Raw genomic sequence first — 20,980 nt, 5'->3', positions numbered from 1 at the left:
TGGTTGGGAAACACTGGTCGAGTAAACCATGCCTTATTTACAGGGGATATACAACTGACGTAAGCACAAAACCATTTTAAATCAATTAATTCTTCTAAAGGAAACAACTGCAATATTTATTGTTATTATATTCAACAACAATTACAATTTACATGAACAATTAGTAGAAGGAATGACATACTGTACTGTACCTGCAGTCATAACTGTTTGTGATACAGTATTGTAATGTTTTTTTGGGGGGGGGGGGGGGGGGGCAAAACTCTACAAGAAAACAGAAACAATTGTTTGGCATGTTATTTTTCTTCACATTTAAAAAAACGCTGTCTGGTATTTATTGTTTAACATACTTGTACACATAAAATGCTACATACATATGCGTGTGTGTATATGTATATATATCACTGATATGTTTAAGGTTTTGTTTCAGTACTGCAAGTTCAAGTGCAAATGAATGCATCTACAATATGATAAAGTGAAATATCAACCACAGTTTACTCTATATGAAGAAGCCTAGTTCACCAATCGCTGGGACATCCACAAGTTTAATCAATCTTTTTTTTTCCTAGCAATGTAATGTCAGCAGCATCCCTTTTTTCAGTCACTTTGTCACGACCAAGAAAAACACTTCACTTGTCTGACTTTTTTAAATAAAAAGAAGTCATCCAAATTTTTGGCATAATAGCTATCTATCACAGTTGAAGACAACAAGCTGTACTCAGACAGCAGTCAACAACATCTTTGATGGAAAATGGCATTTTAAAAACTTTAAATCCCAAACAAGAAGTGCAAAGGGACAGAGTAATTAAAGCAACACAGTGACCCAATGTGCACTACAGCCATACTAAATATGCAGCTAAAGTGGGCAGCACCACTTGGACAAAATAAGCGGTGACCCAAAGTCATCATACCCTTACGCCAATTGGCATTGTAGCAGCATTGCAAAATTGCCAGTTTTCGGTCCCTAACAGCATTTCAGCGCCAGTTTGAGAAGCCTAATGGCTGCCACAATGCTCCAGTGCAGAGTAAATTTTACGTTATCCAGAGCAAGTTTCCCGAAACAGAATCTGTTCTTGAAAAACCATGCAGCTTACTATTGCCACCATTGTTGAAAATAGGTAAAGTCTATTCAGAGGGTTGCACTGGAGCTGTACATCGTCAAAACTCGAATTTACGCCACAACTGGGCTTGCTTTTCAAATGAGACATTTGCAATATTAGGTTTGTTTGGGTGCATTACCCCCCACCCACCCACCCACCAAAAAAGGAAAATAGTAAGAGCATGACCATTTATGTATAAGGAGCACAGTAAAGGCTTGCTTGACAATAAGAAGAGTTCAGATGTGCATTGGCCATTTACTTCTACTTTTAGTGCAATACACTGTCATACAAATTCTGAAAAGTGACCAACAGTTATGCGTGAGTTGTATTGTTTTTGGTAAGTGGTGTTACTGTATTACATATCCTGTAAGTCAGGTGAACAAATGTTTTGAGTCCCTTAGCATACAGAAAATGGCGGTAGATGTACAAATGCAGAATTGACTTGTGGCAGAGAAGCTTAAACAGTACAAAACGTTACCCACACTTCCCAAAAGTGAATATTCTTCCTTGCTGCATGTTACAGCCGTACCTTAATTATGTCCTTTGATCTTGTTTTGTTTGTCTTCTTTTTAATTTGCAACGTTTTATGCTGTGTAGCCTTGAGATACTATTTTTAACTTCTTTTCTTTTGTCCCATCTCAACATGACAATGTCTCAAATGTTTTTTGTGCATTTTTCACAATTCCAAGCTTCCCAGGGGTCTTAAAATCAAAGTAACCTATGAATCAAAGATTATGAACAGATTTTTACAGCATTTTTCATGCCATGGAGAAATTTGCTCATTTTAGGGGCGGATCTATCTAATGCAGTGCGGCGGTCTGCATCCTGCAGTAATTTAAATTGGATCAACCTTAAAATACAGATTACTGACATTTATGGCAACAATGAACAACAAAGCAAGCAAGGAGTTTTGGGTTTTTTTTTTTACCTGTGGTATGTGTTTAAGTTGGGGGACAATTCAAGGCACAATTAATTCTGTAAACTCTTATTTTTTGTTGTTGTTGAAAATGCAGGAAAAACAATTTTCACATGTCAAAGTTGACTGTAATTTTTATCGCAGTTCATTTAACTTACCAAGAAGCTTAGTGCAGGGTTGGTGAATACATTGATTGGCCCCTCTTTTTCGTGACAGTGGGGCAGAAGTGAAGAACAGCTGCCTGACAGACACATATTAAGAAATGTTTCCTTTGGTGTTTAATTTCACACTTGATGACGAGGCTGTGTTGGATTATTTTGTCATTTTATGTTAACTGTTCTGTTGATGGCGGCGCGGGAACCGGCAGCGGCTCCTCTCTCTCTTGTGGTTGAGAGGAAAGAAGTTTCATCTGTGCTGTATGTTGCACATAGAGCACTTTTGACATTAAAGTTGACTTGAACTTGATTTAGGCAGACACTACATTAAAAAGTCAATTTTCCATAGTATGTCTCCTTTAAGTCTGTCTCATAATTGTTTGAGTGAATGAAAAATGGCCCAGGGGTGTCATTCTCCTCAGGCCCACCATCATGCAGGTTGCCTTCATTTGCATTGTCGAAGCTGTTCTTGCCGTGGATCTGTTTGAGGTGCTTCCGGAGAACAGGCTTGTGAGCGAACATCATGTCGCAGTAGTTACAGCGGTGAGGCTTGTCGCCGCTGTGCAGGTTGAGGTGATCCAGTAAAGAGCATTTCTGAGTGAAGGTCTTCCAACAGATCTTACACTGGAAGGGTTTGATGCCAGCGTGGACACGCATGTGTCGATGCAGGTTGCCCTTCTGCGTGAAGGTCTTGCCACACAGGAGGCACATGAAGAGTTTGTGCATCTTGAGGTGGTTGGCGTATTTTTCCAGCTGTCGGAAGACGCGGCTGCACTTGGGACACTGGTGGTACCACTGCAGTGGTTTGTCGTAGTTCCTCTGGTGACCGATTGGTTTTTCTGCAGGGTTGGACGGAGAAGAGGGGCTGGAGGGGTCGTCTGGCATGCTCGGGGGCGCCGTCATTTCGCTCCCACGACTGTCCACGGTGGAATTGATAAGGGAATGTTGGGGCTCAGGTGAGCGCAGGGCCGCCAGAGAGCTGCTGGGAAAGGTCGCCTCCATAGACTCCACCTTTACTATGCTTATGTTACTCTCTCCCACATCGTGCCTGGGATGTGCATCGGAGACCTGAGGAGGTGTTTTGGGCTGTATAATGACATCGTCATCATCGTCGTCGTCATCCTCAGTACTCATATCATCCTCTACGGGCTCCACCTTTTGTATAGTCTGCACCTGGCAGTTCTCATGCTCTCTCAAATCTTCCTCCCTGCTGGCTCTTCTCATCTCACTATCTTCCAGCCTGTGAGGAGGCTGTGGCTTGATGAACTTGTTTAGTGCTTGAGTGCACTGCTCAACAATGTGGCCCATTTGGAGGAAGCTGGCCACTGTCAGGTAATTAACCAGCTCTAGTTCAGGAAACTCAAGTTGGCCCGTGTAACAGGACAGCAGTAGCTGCTGGCCAACCTTTGCCTCCTGGATCATGGAGATCTCTACTTCATTGGAGTCCTGCTGAAGGATGAACTGGTCTCTTAGGAAAGACGAACCAGCGGCAAACACCACCTTGTGACCGGAGACTTTGAGCTGGTTGATGCGGACTGTGACGTCACAGAAGCGTCGCTGGTGCCGAAGGAGGTTCATCTTCTGCAGCATGGAGTCGCCGAATGTGGCAAAGTGGAACTGCAGGATCACTTGGTTCTGGGCCATCGTGAGCTACAGGCGGCAACGATGCACCTGTTGAAAACAAGTATGAACAGCATTGTTGATTTTAGATGCAATGGAAATGTTATTGTGAGAACAAATACATGTTGAATCAAATTAGGTATTTAGTCATATTACAGAGATCCGCAAAGTATTCACAGTGCTTCACGATATCTGCATTTTGTTATGTTGCAGCCCCATTCTAAAATGGAGTACATCTATTTTTTTCCTCAAACTTCAACACACAACACCCCAAAATGTCAATATGAGAAATGTGTTTCTGAAAACATTGCTAATTTATTTGTAGCCTTAACCAAGAGTCTGTGGGAAAGTCAAAATGGTAATGTTAACAATGATGAAGTAAAAGATTTGGTGAAGCAAAATATTCCCCACACAAGGCCTCATGTAAGACTACATTTTTAATATCTGCTTTAAGAATGATGTGTGGTAAATGCATAATGTCTTGCGCCAGCCAAAACACCTCGAGCATCGGGTGTTCGGAATTTGCCCATCAAATCTGAAAAAACTAACAAACAAACAAACAAACAAAAAAACATTAGTGTGTATTTTTCCATTGTTATTACCAAATTTAGCGAATCAACCACAGTTGATATCTTTCTTGAATAAACATATTTGGGAGGTTTTCCAGTCAGGTTTAGAGATGATACATGGCACTGCAGATGTGCGTCTTATTTTTTGGGATCGAACTGCAGCGTTTGATACAGTGGACCCCAGCATTCTGCGGGCTCGTTTGCAACGCCAGGTGGGCATTAGTGGTAGCGCTCTAGAGTAGTTTAGATCCTATTTGGCTGACGGGCCTTTCTGTGTTAGGCTAGGTTGGTCTGATTCACACTCTGTCCCTGTCGTATGGTATTCCACAGGGTTCTATTTTGGGGCTCCTGCTGTTTTCACTGTATTTGCTCCCCTTAGGTTCCACCCTAATAAAACATGGCATTTCCTTCCACTACTATTCAGATGACAGTCAGATCTATGTCCTTCTGATCAAAGAGGATGCGTTCTCCTTAAGACCATGTTTGACCTCTCGTCTCGTCTCGTCTTCCGAGCCGCTTGATCCTCACTAGGGTCGCGGGGGTTGCTGGAGCCTATCCCAGCCGTCTCCGGGCAGTAGGCGGGGGACACCCTGAATCGGTTGCCAGCCAATCGCAGGGCACACAGAAACGAACAACCATTCGCACTCACACTCACACCTCGGGACGATTTAGAGTGTTCAATCAGCCTGCCATGCATATTTTTGGAATGTGGGAGGAAACCGGAGCACCCGGAGAAAACCCACGCAAGCCCGGGGAGAACATGCAAACTCCACACAGGGAGGCCGGAGCTGGAATCGAACCCAGTACCTCTGCACTGTGAAGCCGACGTGCTAACCACTGGACTACCGGGCCGCCCTCATGTTTGACCTGTCTGGTGGAAATCAAAGCATAGATGTCACTGAATTACAGAAATTTCAACAGTGTTTGGTCTCAGTGGTCCTGGTACATTTCACCCTGTTGACCTGGGCTCCGTAGTCCATCCATTCATCCATCCATCCAGTTTGCAATCCGCTTATCCTCACAAGGGTCGTGGGGGTGCTGGAGCCTATCCCAGCTGTCTTCGGGCAGTAGGCGGGGAGACCCCCTGAACCGGTTGGCAGCCAATCGCAGGGCACACAGAGACGAATAACCATCCGCGCTCACACCTAGGGACAATTTGGAGTGTTCAATCAGCCTGGCATGCATGTTTTTGGAATGTGTGAGGAAACCGGCGTACCCGGAGAAAACCCACGCAGGCCCGGGGAGAACATGCAAACTCCACACAGGGCCGGAGATGGAATTGCTGCACTGTGAGGTCGATGTGCCATTGGATCACCGGGCTTTGTAGTATCTTAGCCAACTGTCTCGAACTTGGGTTTTAAATTGAACAGTGATTTTAAATTGAACTGGCAAATCAATGCTGTTGTTAAATCCAGCTACTTTCGTCTTAGGCAGCTGTATAAGGTAAAGCTCTTCCTTTCTCATTGCACTTCCTGTAAAAGAAAGTGAGTCCCCATTGGATTTACAAAATACATGCACGTCATGGCGCATGGTCAGGAACGTACCACCTCTGCGTTAATTTGAGCCAGGAAAAATCCTGTAATCTCACTTCAAATCTAAATAAAGGTTATTATAATCATTATTAATAAGAAGATATGTACCATATACATATATACTTGTACCGACACAATTATACACAATAACAAAATACTGTAATACAATACTGATTATCATAATAATATGACACAGGCAGTGTTGTTACAACTCATCAAGATTTTGCACTTTTCCTATACCTCACAAAAATGTTGATTTTATATTATTTTTTCAACCGGTGTATGTTTGGACATTGTTGTAGGTCAATATTCAGTCAGTTCTAAAGTTTCACTCCCCATACAGATATACATCAGCTTTGCATTGTTGTCCTCGAGTAATTTATCTTCTAAATTCACAAGTTCCCCACAAACCAGTCAGCCTCACCCTCGGAGAGCATATTTCGGATCCTGCCCCCCACATTTTATACAGTAATTGTACTGTTGTAAATTCCACAAGATCAAACTATTTTAAAAATTTAGTTGCTGCTCTTACAGATCTTTTTGCAAACTTCTGAATAATAATTTAAATATGGTAGTACTACGGGGCAGTATAAAATGTGTAATGAATACTGGCTGGGAAATGTTTTACTTTCACCCGGAAGTTAATGCTTTTTGAAAGTTTGGATCAGACATGTTTCATGTGCAGTTGGCAGATTTTATTTTCAACAATTACCCCAAGGAATATAATCCGCTCTAATAATCTTGACCTCCTATTTTCTACATCTTCCATTTGCAATTTTACGTGGTTTACAATGTTGACATTTGCAAGTACAATTCATTTAGTTTTATTTAGAGCCTATTGTTATCAAGCTGTTTTTAGGGTCTTTTGGGTGCTTAACTTCGAATTGAGCTCATCACTTGACATTTCAGTCTGCCGGTATCTGCAATTCCCCCTTGAATAGCGGCTGTATGTACTTTTGACATCGATACATTCTCATGTGTGACACTTGAGACACATTAGTAATGAAAATAAGGCACGTTGCAAGCAAACACCCATGACAATTATACAGGAAATTCAAAGTACTATGAGGAAGCTTTCCAAATTAAATTTGTGACAGTTTATGAAACATACTGTAGGAAAAGACGTTTTAAAAACTACAGTAGTATTGCAGCTCTTTATAGTACTGTGCCACAAATCATAATTGGTCACATAACATGTTCAATTGAGGACATGTTGCCCACGTCAAACGAACAATTCGCTTGTTTAACAAAGTGCCTGCTTGCCATACAAGACACGAGGTGATGCTACGTGCTAACAATGAAGATCGCCAGTGCTCTTCTGCCTCTTGAGCGTTTAGCCGAACCTACTTCCGCATCATGGCAGACCGTAATGCTAACAGCTAAGTGGCTAGCTATTATTGCGTTGAACGCTTGAATGATACAGACACACTCACTGTGGTGTTTGAGGTTGTCGTCTCGTAAACAAAACAGGAGTGGGCAGCTTCTTCCTGGCCTGTCCTACCCGTTCCGGCTGTTGTTAGATCGCTTGTGGCACCCAAAATATTTTCCTGTCAACGTTAAAAGAGCACACCGCCTCCCCCTGCATTGGAGTATCATTGTACACTACAGCAGATTCATTTTGCAAAGTACAAGTACTGTACTACAGATTCATTCAGACAAGTACAAGTACTGCAGAAGGGTAGCTATTTCATTCACCTGGTGCAAAAACTTGGCGAGATTATTGTGCGCACTTTTTACATAAACAAAAAAGTATTTTAAACACAATGTCAAAACATAATGTTACTTTATTATGTATTGAATATTTATCAATAATATATGTTTCTTGTTTTTTTCTGGATTTTAGACAGGGGTTACTCTACTTAAAATGGGCAATTGATTCGTGAAAAGGCACTAATGAATGGATTAAAGTGTCATGCAAATAAGCACGTATATTTTTATTGTCCTTCCCATATTCGGTTTGTATTGTCAACGTTGAAAGTAAATGAGTGCTTTAAAATATATCAACGACAAGGCTGTTACTCAATGGTTAATTCAAATATACAGAGTGAAGAAATGAGAGATGTAGAATGCTGAGGGCATCTATGATTGACAGCAGATGGTGAAATCCATCCAAACCGTTTTGTGTATTAAATGTCTGAATGCGAACTTGGATGAAAAGCTACAACAATACAATTAGTTACAAGTAAATAAAAACAATATCACTTTATTTACCATAGTGAATACTCAGCAATGTCCAAAATTGATTGAAGTACTGGATTAACAATGTGCACAAAATGACACAGTCCTTTTTTTCTTGAAAAACCTGGAAAATAATTAAAAGTTGATTAAGGCAAGATAAATAAGTTCATTAAAAATTAATTCCAGCAAAACAAACAGGGCCAAAAAACCTGACTAAAACTATCACATAGTTTATGTGGTTATAATTCAGTTAATATCAGAACCCGGAATCCCCCATGGTTGGTCATAGCCTGTATTTAATTAAAAACTAAGTGAAGAAGCGAACCCCGCCCAACATATGTAATTCATCTAAAATGTGAGCGCTCTTATGAGGTAAACATTTTTCATGCTCACCATCCTTACCAAGTGTAAGTGCATCCAAGCAAAACCGCAAAAGCGAGTAGTCCGACCGAGGCAGCAGCACACAGCGAGGACATCTTCACAATATAGGATGTACCTATGAAAAACATAACAGGCTATACGTGTATTTGCATTGCAACAAACTCTTACGAGCGCCAAACACCGCAGCTGTGTTAATAATTATTCAAAACAAAGGAACTCAACACTGCTGATACTCTAGCTATGATGGATATTTACTGTATTTCCTGTATTGAAGACACTTCATCTTTCAACAACAACGGCAAATTCTGAGTGCGGGAGTGGAAAAAAACATTTCCCATTAATTTGAATAGATTTAAATTGGAACGTAATTCTTGAAAATCAGATGCTTTTTGCAATGACTAGGGGGAGAAATCATTGAAAAATTGCTGTCAAATGAAATTTTGTATCAATAGTGCTCACTCATCATCCCAGAATGTTGCCAAAGTCGTAACTACTGCTACCTGTAACTTTAGCCCACAGGACACAGGAGCTTTTTGAATCCTACAACAACAACAAAAAAAAGAATTAATTTTGAGTCCCTTTGTCCACATATTTCCATTTTTGTACTATCGTTGCACTCACCTTTTTCCAACGACTGACAGTACGCAAGATGATGAAGTAGCTTTTGCCTTTCTTGAGAGGGGCATTGAAAAAACCTCCATAATAGTGACCATCTCCCACAGTAAAATGAATCTCTCTTCCAACATGGCTACTGCGCATCTGAGCTGCAACGTGTCCCTGTGAGGAACCACTTTCATCCGAAGTCTCTTCATTCACAGGAGACGAACAGTCAAACACCAGAATTCCTTCTAGAGGAAGTATGAACACTTGGTAAAAACTGTCAAATGAAAAGATTGAAAACAACGGTTTTGTATTAGAAATAAAAAAAAATGATAGATGTACACTACACAGATACAATATGACCTCTTGCACACGCTCTTGAGATGTAATGTAATGTAAAAGGACACCCTGATTAGGCTTATTAGGAAAGGACAGAGCCGACTCTTCCTACTCAGGAAACTGAGGTCTTTTGGGGCGAATAAAGGATATCTTATCTTATCTTAATTCAAAAACGGTCTTTAACATTCTTCGCAAAGAATGAGGAATATTAATTCAACAATATGGTCATTATTGTGGGTGTAGTTTGCATTGGCGTGGAGCTGCTGTGGAGAGTGATTCAAAATTGCGTCATATCTTTAGCAAATATTCCAGATCTTGTTCTCATGAGATTGTGCAAGTGTCACAATAATGTGGCTGGTCGAGGTAAGGATATGCTATATGTGTTTTATTGGACACATTATTATAAACATTTAGCCCTTTAAGGGACAGCGGTTACTACAGTGCACAGTTTATCATGTTATCAAGTTACATTGTGCATGAAAGGGTTAAATTTCATTTACCACAAAACCACCATGTCCAGTTCAGGTCTGTCTTTTTTTTTTTTTACCTTATTGGGTCAAGAGTACTCTGTGATCTGCGAAACATCAAAGTTGGTACAGGAGTCTCATATTCTCTGTAGTGGACTTCTGGTACTGCAGGTGCTGTCAAGGTGCCATGTGTAGAAATATTATATGATCTCATTTTTTCCATATCACTAGTTATTGATACAGTGTTTCCAGTTCCAAAATAATTAGACCATTAATGCAGAAAAAACACAAGGATTTGTTCGGGAATAGTTCAGTATGTTAAACACTAAATTTTGTTTGAATTGGACGAAGGATTAGAGTTAGGAGGGCATGGGAGGGGGGGGGGGGGGGTGAGGTCGAAACCCAAGAAATGTTAACATAAAATAAAATTTTCTGTTATGAAAAACAACAAATCTACAACAACAAAAAAGAAATCGTAACAAAAAATCGCTGTCTGAATTGAACAGTTCAACTGAAATGAAAGAGGGAGTTTGCAGTTGACAAAAACAAGCATTTTGTCACACGAAAACTGTTTGTATGACCTGACGGTGGACTATTATTAAACGGACCTTTGAAAAAAAAATTCTGGCCTCATTTTATGTCTATAATTTAGATGTAATCATTATTTTAAAACCAACGCCATGTGAGGAGAACTAGCCAATAAGATTTTGGAGACAGTGCATGATCTATCTACTATCTAGCCCCTGAGAGGACAAGATGAAAGAATTCAGTGCTTACAACCCTGTCAGTGATACCTGTCAAACTGGTGTTAATAGTGATGGTGGCTGTGAATCCAGCAGACACTGCAGTGATAAAGATGCTGTAGTTTGTGGCTGGAAGCAGGCCGAGACAGACCTGCACTAAGTCTGCCTTTGAACTCAGAAACTGCTTCCTTTTGTCAAAAAAGGCCCTCTCATAGTCTCTTGATCCTATGTAGATCACCTACGATTGAAAGGTTACAATTCATTTACTTTGGCATTAGCAGCGGTTATAATATTCTGAACAGATTGTTAATGGGGGGGGGGCTTATGAATGCTCACATTTATCTTAGATAACCATATGATCAGCAGTGTGTACATACTTTTGCATTACCTTGTACATTTCTGTTTCCTCATCATACTTCTCTGCACTCCATTGCAAACATTTTTCATTCCAAACAAACAGTTGATTGATGGGCGGCTTGATTTCTGTGAGCAATGTCAGAACAACCACAGCTTTACTTCCCCTTTGAAGGCTCGCTCAAACTTAAACGGTACCAGATGTACAATCCTTTGTTGAACTTTGAGAACCAAACACCACATAAATGGCTCACCGATGCATTGAAGCGTAGCTGTCTGCCACACGCCAGAGCTGCTGCACATGGAGACGTTGCTGCCCCTCCAGCTGTGATAGCCATTCACACAGCGATGGATCGCGGCACTTCTGTTATGGAAGACCACCTCTGAGTGGGCAAGGATGGGGACCGGGCCACATTTTGCTGGGAAAACAATGACACTCATTAATCACATCTTGCAGCAAAAAAAAAAAAAAAATCGCATCGTGAGTCAATTACTGTTCTCTTCTGTTTTCAGAATATTGAAAACAGATGAAACAAAAACAAAAGTGTATTTCCGCACAATTTGTCAAATTGACACTTGATTAAACAATATGAAACTGAATGCAACAACAAAATAATGTATTTTGATGGTTTACTGCAGCTGCTGCTACAAAAAAAAGCCACTCCTGGTGAAAATAATGTTGAACTAAAATATCCACACCGACCAACCAAAGAAAATCACCAGAAAGAGAAACGTTTTCTACTACAGGTACTTTAATTGAATCGTTCACCTAGATGTGAGACGTGAAAAATGAGAACAGCCTTCACTATGATGCATTTACTGATTTACACGGTGGGAAAACTCCAACCACATCAATACACATTGTCGAATCAAAAGCATGTCTTCAATAAAAACTTGATTCTAACTTGCCTTTACTGTGTGAATACTTGAAATGGATCTCAAAAGAATGCACTAGATGAATAGATACTGCATATATTTGTAAAAGGACACTCAACTTAATTGCTATACCTTTGCAACGTAATGATACGTTGGCCCACTCGCCTGATGTTAGACATGTGGAAAGATTATCTCCACTCTCCTGGTAATATCCATCCACGCACTCATACAGGGCAACACTGCCAGGACTAGTGGAGCGGTCCCACAGGAGGTTAGTATGGGGGAGGGTTTGTGGGGAGCCACATGTCATTTCTGCACACAGACAACAATGAATAAGACAAAAGCATATCTGGCAACTAGCTTCAACCCTCATGACTTGAGAAACCCCCAACTGACATGAATGTGCAACTGTTGTAATATTTCATTTGGACATTGATCGTTATAGTTACAAAACTCGACCCCAAGAAACAGAAATAAATTCAGTTCTGATCTTCAAACATTGCACCTTCACACCAAAGGTCAATTTCCTCCCATAGTCCATTCTGTCCACATGCCGAGAAGTTCCTCACACCCTTTGTGTGATATCCTTCATCACACTTGTAAATAACCACGCTGCCAACATGTGACGTGCCATCCCACAGTCTTTTAGTGTGTGGTTTCAAAACGGGATCCTGACATTTTATTTCTACAACAAAAAAGATGGCAACTCATTACATGTCATGAGTTAAGCTAAATCAGACATCACATCTTACTTAATACTGATTAGGAATCACCATTTTCAGCATTATCACCTTGGCAGCGCAGAGAGGGCATGTCCCATTTTCCACCGTCAGTACATACAGTTTTATTTATTTCTCCAACACTGTAATATCCAGATTGACACTGATAAGCAACCTGAGAGCCCACAGTGGAGATGCGGTCCCATAACAGGAGTGAATGAGAGATGTCAGGAGGAGAGCCACAGTCAACTTCTACAGAGATGAACAATAACATTTCTTGAATGTGACATCATTTGTGCCAGACCAATTAGTGCAAATCTCTGTCATTACCTTTGCATGAAATGTTTGGCTTTGTCCAGGTACCTTTGGATGTGCACAGTGATACGGCATTGCCCTCACTGTGATGAAATCCTTGTTTACAATAGTAGTTAACCACACTTCCGGGGGTGGAACTGCCATTCCATATATGTCCAGTGTGTGGCACTGTATGGGGTTTTCCGCATGATACCTCTTGGAAGATTCAGGCCGTTACACACATTTAGTTACATTGAGACCATAACACCCGAAACACATAACATACCACATTCTGTGTTTTGTTTTTTGTCTGTTTTATGTCACTTGCCCTCATTGGGGTGTGGTGATGCGTTTGAGATGGAGCCGATCAAATTTCACTTTATGTGAGAGACACTCCAATATAGCTATGCACAGTATAATACAGTAATAACTATTAACACATATGGACAATTGAGAGTCTTCAATGAAACAAACATGCATGTTTTTGAGACTGGAGAGGAGTCACACAAGCACGGGGAGAACATACAATCTGGAAGGCCAGAACCTAAATTTAAACACCAACCCTCCCAGCTGTGAAGAAGATATTCAAAGCAGTTCGTCACCGTGCAGCCGATATTTATACAGTTCTTTGCAAAATACATAGTTGACCATAAAATGTGCTGGTTTTAGCAAAAAAGGTAAATCCATAATCTGCAGGTACAGTCAAACCTCGGTGTTCGAACGTCTCGGTTGTCAACCAATTCGGATTTCGACCAAAATGTGGATTTTTTTTTAAGCCTCAGATGACGAACAAATTTCGGTTCTTGAACAAACTGAGCGCACTTGAATGCGCCACTTACACGAGGAAATGATGCTTCCTCGGGTAGACGAGGAAATGACGCTTCCTCGGGTAGACGAGGAAGTGACGCTTCCTCGTGTCACTTTCCATTGTGACAGACGTGTTCAATAAACTTTTTTTTTTTTTTAAGAGCGTGGTTTCGGTTTTCGAACAGCCTTCTGGAATGGATTATGGACGAAAACCGAGGTTTGACTGTAATTAGCATCATCCCCAAAATATATTTTTAATGTACTGTAATTTCCAATGGGGGCCACAAAATGGTGGATAAGAACTACTTTTGTCTAAATGAAGTTTCTCAATTCACTTCAACAGGTCCTTGGCGCCAAGATGACAACAGATGGCACCAAAGCAATGTAAAAAAAAATACTCAGAGACTTTAAAAGGATTTTTCCAAAGCCGAACTGTTGTCCAGAGTTTTACTTGTGTTTGTCCGTGAGTTTGTTAGCAAACTCGCCACTTCCTGGTTCATGGTGGATCGCAAACTGATGGGAACATCATTTGGACTCTGGGGGGGGAGGGTTTAGATGTTCCAATGACTGTCGTGACTCAAATGGTGAAAATAATTTCCTGCATGTGAAATTGACTGCTCTATAAAAAGGAATTAAAAACAATCTAAGAGCGGGCCAAGATGGGATGAGATGTGATTTTGTCTAGTTTTGCTTTGTGGTGCAGTCTGCAATACAGTTCAGGCCATCAATGTTCAACTAATTAGTGATGGAACCTGTGTGCCAGCCCTTTGCCTCATCTACTGAGACCACCAGTTGCATACATTGAAACACAGTACCCCACTAAATTCCCATTTGCAGAAGCGCACTCGGCTGACTTAAGGTTATTCTGTATGACTTCATACAACGGCCAGAGAGGAACAGGCTTTCCAGTCACACGAAGAAAAAAATCTACAAGAAGAGTTAGTGTACCTTGGCAAAGCATAGACGCGCCCTCCCACCGCCCTGCAGTGGTGCAGATGAAGACACTGCCGGGTCCAATGTTATGATAGCCCGAGTTACATTGATACAGCACCTCCGTGCCCACCCTTGAACTCTGATTCCATAGCATGCGTGAGTGAAGGAAGGTGGGAGGAGAGCCACAGTCAATCGCTGAGAGGCAAGACAGTGACACGTGGCATGAAATCACTTCATTGAGTCGACCGCAATTCATGAACATGAAAACCCATAACTGAAAACGGATTAAATCAAACATATGCAGTAGATTCCATAATCCAACTTCATGGACAATTAGACCACTCTGTCTAACATACAAAGTTCATAATCATAAGTGAATGAATTGATGCCAAAAACAAAAATGCGGGTGTTTGCATGCAATAGAACCAATATGAATTGCGAATTGGCTCTTTTGCACGTGGTTCGTTACCTGCACAAATCATAGAGAGCCCACGCCACAGTCCGTCAGCGCCACATATTGAGGTGTTGTTTCCACTCCTCCACAGAAAGCCATGGTCACACTCAAATGTGGCCACGCTGCCAAATGTTGTTCCTGTTGCTGACAACAGTACCGTGTTCTGTGATGTTGGATGGCCACAGTCCACCACTGAATTGGGAGATACGCTGTAGTCAAACACACTTTCAAATCTCTTGGTCACATCGGATTATAATTGACACCCTCACACGAATTGCAATAAGTTTGAAAAATGCAATTTGACCTTGACACGAAGCCTGGCCTTCGTGAGGGTGAAATGGTTCGGTCCCATTGTGGACTTGATAACCCAGCTGACAGCTGCAGTCAAAACTGCCATCCAGGTTCCCGCACTGACCTCCTTCTCCGCAAATCCCCACCACGCTGCACTCATCTATGTCTGCATAGCCAATAGGAAACAAGCATGTTACTCAACATTCACCTTGCTAGCCTGATACAGCCCGTGATATTAGTTGAATGTAGAAAGGGGATTACTAGAGTGCAGCATTTAATTTCTTACATTGAAAACTGTGATTGTGACACACGAGTTTGACTTTTTTCCGTTCATAGTTGACGTCAATGAATTTACCCTGGCAGTGTGTTCCATCATTTGGAATGAAGACTGCCATGTTATTGGAAGCCGTGTATCCAGCCAGACAGGTGCAGTAGTAGCTGCCGTATGTATTGTGGCATCTTGTGTGCTGCCCACAGATCTTCGTGACTCCTATCTGACACTCGTCTTTATCTAGATGCAACAAAATCAGAATGGGCCTTAGTATCAGTTACAATTTAGTGAGATTAAATACAGGAGTTAAAACAAAAAAGAAAAGCTGTTACTAATGTTGTAATGCTTGTTTTTGATTTGACACTGCAAAGAGGCATTCATGTTTATTACATGTTCACTTCAATAATCATAAGGATTATACTACAGTATCACAATCCTGCTTTGACAGATCAAACAAACTTATTTACAGGGATTTTTAATTTTATTTTATTTTTTTGGTGTGTGTTTTTTTTACTGTGCCCAGCCATAGGCTGGCAAGCAGTTCAGAGTGTACCCCGCCGACTGCCCGAAGACCGCTGGGACGGGTTCCAGCATACCCTTGACCCTCGTGAGGATAAGCGGTACAGATAGTGGATGGATTGATGGACTACGTATCATGTTTGAACGAAAGCCTTTCGATCAATGATTCATCCATCTTCTTGTCCGTCAGTCCACTAGTCTGCGTATGTTCATGTTGTCATTCATGTTTATTCATTCATTATTGTGGTTTTGGTTTTCAGCGGAGTAGAATTGAACCGCATTAAATTGTTGAACCATTTTTGGGAAACTATTCTTATTCCACAGTCGCAGCACTAAGTACCTGTACTTCAAGTTATGTCTTGAGACTGGGATGACATTCTCAGCCAATACACCACTACCAACCTTAATTATGAAACCTCATAATTATCATTGCAATCATTTCTAATGATGCCACTGAAAACTGATATGTCTTTTGATAAATCTCTTTCATTCGATCTCATAATTCTCTTACATGATTATGTTTCCACATGACAATGATGCCATATTTGCAAATATGGTATAAATATGTCAAAAGGACTCCAGACTAATATACTGTATGTATGGTTAACTGTACACCGAATGTCAACAATTCCTGTAAAAGTGGCAAACATTAATAACTTGATACAATGTCATTTTTAGCTTATCAGGATTTAGATGTTTGATTTGCAGTGAACATTTTATAATGTAATAATTGAACTGAGTGCACATGGAGTTTGGTTGCACTATTATATGCCCTTTGCTTGTGTAACCGGCACATTTTGACACTGTGAAATAAATCATTGTAAATTGATTGTAAAGTCAACATTACCGGTATTTCAAATTCCTTGAGCCAATAGAAAGCTTTGAACTACAAACACTTGCATGAAAAAAAGAAAAGGATATTTTTCATGATGCATCGTTCCTACCTTGGCAAAAGGTTCTTCCATTTCCTACAAAGCCATACTTGCAGTTACAAACTTTTCCAGAGTAATCAGGCTTGTCATCACATGTGGCATTCACATGGCAGCTAGAGCACACATCTGGAGCATTTGCAGCCGCTGGCGCCACTGAGAGGGGAGAGAGCACCTGTCACTCACACCCTTTTCTTGGAGACTTTGTATGAAACATTGCACAATCCTCAAAAAAAAGCAGTGTTGCACGAATACACTCACCTGAACACGCACCACAAAGAAGAATCACGAACACAGTTGTGCTTCTCTCGTCCATCTTCTGCTTAATGACTCCTTGTTGTGGTCTTCATTTCATGAGAAAGTCATCCTCCTCTTTCCCACTTCTTTCATTTTGATCTTTTGTACTGAGAGCGCCCTAAGGACACTGCAGAACTGAGATAAAGTTGGGGATATTCAAAATTGCCAGTTGTACTCTTTTAGCCGGTGGTTTTGTGGTTGAATAAAATATGATATGCTGACTCATTCAGTTGCACTTCACATGCGATACAATCATGGCATCTTGCACACCACCGGTGTGGAAGTTGATAACAGGCAAATTCTCACAATTTGGCAGTTTCATCCATTATTTAGGAAACCGTTGAAACCACTGCTACGGAAGTGGAAAACTTCAAACATGAACATGCTGGATTAAAAAAAAAAAAACATGTGGTCAATAAAGACGAATACCACTGCTCGGTGAGCCATAAATGGATGGAAAAATACCTGAGTGCAGTTCACCTGATAGCCTTTTAACCTTGTAACGCAAATATACCTCACACAACTGTCTGTCATTAGACTTGATAGTAAATGGATGTGTCAAGCTATGAGGGTGTGTTATATTGACAAGGTTTTTTTTTTGGTGTGGGGGTCTGATGATGTGCAGTGGGAAGGGGAGATAAGTCACACGAACTGCTATCTCCCCATTCAGTTGAGTGTTCCTAACTGGCGTCCGTCACTCAAACCAGTAAGCTAGTGCCTCATTTCAGTACCCCCTGCTCTGGACTGATTAAGCCCACAGTCTACGCAACTTTGAGAATGTATAAATAACCACTCAACAGCACTGACAAAAACGTTCGCAAATCAATTATGGTTCCCCTGTTAAGTGTACCTTTTAAGTCAGAAACGGCATCACGCCCACCATGTCCCAGTGAGTACAGAATGACGAAGTTAATACCATCTTGCTGAATAGGCTGTATTATTTCTGTCACGTTGCGTGGTGGTGGTGGACCCCAAAAAGCAGGCAGGAGAGAGGAGCAGGTGTATTTGAAGAATACAATACAATACATGCTGATTTATATAGCGCTTTCACAACAGCGGCAGCTGTAACAAAGCGCTTTACATAAAAGTTAACATAAAGTAAAATAATAAACACAACACATAACATAAAACACGGACAGTCGTGCAGTCCTAACCACTTTTCCGTCACACGCTTTGTTGTTTGAAGCAGTTTGAGATGAAAGAGGAGAAAACTAAATCCTAAGCAAACAAAGTCCAAAGTAGCAAACAAAAATCATGAGTGAAGATAAAACATAACAGCAACCAAAACATGACTGAAACAAACCTGAAAGCAGCAAACAAACAGCAAGTCAAGTCAAGTCAAGTCAACAGTATTTATAGAGCACTTTCAAACAGCCATGGCTGCATACAAAGTGCTGTACACACAAACATGACGGTAGTCAAGAGCAAACAATGACCCGACACTGAGTGTTCGGGCTGGGAGTCCTTTTAAGGCCCTAATTACCTATGACCAACAGGTGTGCAGCTACTGGGGGAGCCCTACAGTGCCACCTGTTGGTCCATAAAAAATCATGACAATTTCAGTCAGGATAAAAAAAATGATTAATGATGTTTCGTTGTACTGATATATTCTAATAATTTGAATTGAAAAGATCCATGCAATAAATCAGGGTTGCCATCCATTTATCATCCAAATAACTTTATTATCCATTCTTCCAATTTCTATGCCGTTTATCCTGTTTTTGATCAGTTTCATGGGGAGCTGGAGCCGATTACAATTGATTCTGGGCAAAAGGCAAACTACACCCTGAACTAGTCACTAGTAAGTCTCGTGGCACGCATACAAAAAGACAAACATTCACACGCTCACATTCATGTCAAAAAGAGAGAAGTGAATGTCAACACCATCAGTGCCATCCATTTGAGGACACAGTTTTTGTTGGCCTGCCTCATATTCGAATAAAATCAAACAGAGCCCACGTCAAAAGTTAACAAGCTCAAACAGAGCACAGTATTTTTTTTAATTATAAAGAAGAATATAATGCAGTCACAGGTTACAAGATTTCACACTTTTTCATCCATTCATTCATTTTCGGATCTGCTTATCCTCACAAGGGTGTGCTGGAGCCTGTCCCAGCCGTCTTCGGGCAGTTGGCGGGGGACACCCTGGACTGGTTGCCACCCAATCGCAGGGCACACATAGACAAACAGCCAATCCGCTCTCATACTCACACCTAAGGACAATTTAGAGTGCTCCATTAATCTGGCCTGTTTCAAGAGTTTGTTTAAAAAAAAAAATCCACAAATCCAAAGCAATGTCTACACAGTGGTGTGGTGTTTCAGGTATGTATCACTGAGAGGAGGGGCATGTAGGGAAGACCCCAGGACACGCTGAAAACCTCTGGACCCCTTGGAAGAGCTGGATGAAATAACTGGGGAGCGGAATCTTTGGGCTTCTTTTGTCAGCCTTCTGTCCTGATGAGCTGACCCCGGAACAGTTGAAGGTTTTGGATGGATGGATGCACTGTACTCATTTGTTGTACCCATAATAAGACGACACTTTTAAAAGCATATTGGACAGCAGAGAATACTTATCATTTGTGGAATAAATATTCAAAAATATGTTGTGAATATCACAAAAACACTCCTTTTTTTTACATTTTCTTTATTTCATGTGACTGTTTTATATGTGAAGCCTTGTAAGACAAATGAGGAATTGTGCTGTGCATGCGTTTAACCAGTAAAAAAAACTATGACCTGATAATTATGCGGACAGCAGGGTATACACATTTTTTCAGCATGCACACTAGTTATAAAATGACAGAAAATAATAGCAAACAGCAACACACATGACAGTAGCGAGAAGCAACAATGACCCGACACCGAGTGTTCGGGCAGGAGTCCTTTTATACAACTAATTACCAAATGACCAAGAGGTGTGCAGCTGCCGGGGGAGCCCTAAAGTGCCACCTGTTGGTCCCTAAACCGAATCATGACAGGAGCCAGTCTGAGAGACTTCGCCACGGATCCCGCCGCAAAACAACAAATCCTCCTCTCGCTCTGTCTATATACTTTATCATTTTTATACTTTATGACTACGTTTAGTCCAGGAGAACCCAAGAACCCTTTTCTTCTTTGGAAAATGATGAATTATACATTAAATGACTGCTATATGTTCACTGAACACCAACATATATGTTTTTTCAAAGATTTAATGCTTTAATCCTAGTTTACGATAAATGCCAAATTTTACCCTTTGGGATTTAAGGGGAGCATTTAAGTAGCAGAATTTATAGTGGCCAAATTTGACCCTGTGGGTTCTCCAGGGTTAGAGTAGATGGAACAAAATGGAAAACTGCTAGCTTTGCCAGTTAGCACCAATGTATGGGCGTGCGCAGTGCAACAGGTGTATGACTGACGTGATGTCAATTTTCACAAGGGATGGTTGTTGGTGGAGCCTACTTTATTTTCAATAATTCACTGACTTTGACAGGCAGCTGTATCAAGATCATAAATCTAGGATTGGTGGCAGTGAATGACTTAATACCATGCGATGACTGACTTCGCTGGTTACTAATCAATTGCGAACGATGCAATGGGCACCCCGAGTGTACATGATGCCATCAATGCTTCACGTGTTGTTGTTTTTTTTGCGTGACT

The 20,980-nt window shown here is 41.0% G+C and overlaps 2 protein-coding genes across 13 annotated transcripts; both read right to left on the bottom strand.

The window, feature by feature from the left end:
- Positions 1 to 242: 242 nt before the first annotated feature.
- On the bottom strand, positions 243 to 7,650 carry zbtb26 (zinc finger and BTB domain containing 26). 4 transcript variants are annotated; one of them, XM_052068712.1, is made up of 3 exons: positions 7,323 to 7,650; positions 4,288 to 4,323; positions 243 to 3,839 (listed from the first exon to the last, which is right to left on the bottom strand). In XM_052068712.1, the coding sequence occupies exon 3, from the start codon at positions 3,810 to 3,812 to the stop codon at positions 2,496 to 2,498; it is 1,317 nt and encodes a 438-aa protein (XP_051924672.1). In that variant the 5' UTR covers positions 3,813 to 3,839; positions 4,288 to 4,323; positions 7,323 to 7,650; the 3' UTR covers positions 243 to 2,495. The 4 variants fall into 4 exon arrangements, with proteins under 4 accessions (XP_051924672.1, XP_051924671.1, XP_051924669.1 ...); XM_052068711.1 differs by lacking the exon at positions 7,323 to 7,650 and adding an exon at positions 5,225 to 6,402 and having other exon boundaries at positions 4,288 to 4,845; XM_052068709.1 differs by lacking the exon at positions 4,288 to 4,323.
- Positions 7,651 to 8,065: 415 nt separating this feature from the next.
- susd1 (sushi domain containing 1) lies at positions 8,066 to 17,891 on the bottom strand. 9 transcript variants are annotated; one of them, XM_052068700.1, is made up of 19 exons: positions 17,822 to 17,891; positions 17,306 to 17,476; positions 17,060 to 17,200; positions 15,681 to 15,836; positions 15,339 to 15,491; positions 15,050 to 15,226; positions 14,596 to 14,775; positions 12,877 to 13,056; positions 12,601 to 12,798; positions 12,333 to 12,512; positions 11,960 to 12,139; positions 11,206 to 11,370; positions 10,986 to 11,080; positions 10,649 to 10,835; positions 9,935 to 10,028; positions 9,070 to 9,325; positions 8,949 to 8,988; positions 8,470 to 8,563; positions 8,066 to 8,191 (listed from the first exon to the last, which is right to left on the bottom strand). In XM_052068700.1, exons 2-19 carry the CDS (start codon positions 17,358 to 17,360, stop codon positions 8,146 to 8,148), a joined length of 2,577 nt encoding a protein of 858 aa, XP_051924660.1. In that variant the 5' UTR covers positions 17,361 to 17,476; positions 17,822 to 17,891; the 3' UTR covers positions 8,066 to 8,145. The 9 variants fall into 9 exon arrangements, with proteins under 9 accessions (XP_051924660.1, XP_051924661.1, XP_051924663.1 ...); XM_052068701.1 differs by lacking the exon at positions 17,822 to 17,891 and having other exon boundaries at positions 17,060 to 17,191; positions 17,306 to 17,726; XM_052068703.1 differs by lacking the exon at positions 17,822 to 17,891 and having other exon boundaries at positions 8,066 to 8,181; positions 8,461 to 8,563; positions 17,306 to 17,725.
- Between the last annotated feature and the right edge of the window lie 3,089 nt (positions 17,892 to 20,980).

This window comes from Hippocampus zosterae, chromosome 6 (genome assembly GCF_025434085.1).
Source record: "Hippocampus zosterae strain Florida chromosome 6, ASM2543408v3, whole genome shotgun sequence".
Classification (NCBI taxonomy): Eukaryota; Metazoa; Chordata; class Actinopteri; order Syngnathiformes; family Syngnathidae; genus Hippocampus; species Hippocampus zosterae.
Note: the sequence above shows the minus strand (reverse complement) of the source record. Positions and strands in the feature narration are given on the sequence as shown.

Bases quoted from the DNA above. Each gene is read 5' to 3' on its own strand.
- zbtb26 (XM_052068712.1), bottom strand. From the start codon at position 3,812: ATGGCCCAGAACCAAGTGATCCTGCAGTTCCACTTTGCCACATTCGGC.
- susd1 (XM_052068700.1), bottom strand. From the start codon at position 17,360: ATGGACGAGAGAAGCACAACTGTGTTCGTGATTCTTCTTTGTGGTGCG. The intron at 12,799-12,876 runs GTAATGACAGAG...TCATCTCTGTAG, and splicing joins GCCAAACATTTCATGCAAAG to AAGTTGACTGTGGCTCTCCT. The intron at 9,326-9,934 runs GTAAAAAAAAAA...TTCATTTGACAG, and splicing joins AGTACTCTTGACCCAATAAG to TTTTTACCAAGTGTTCATAC.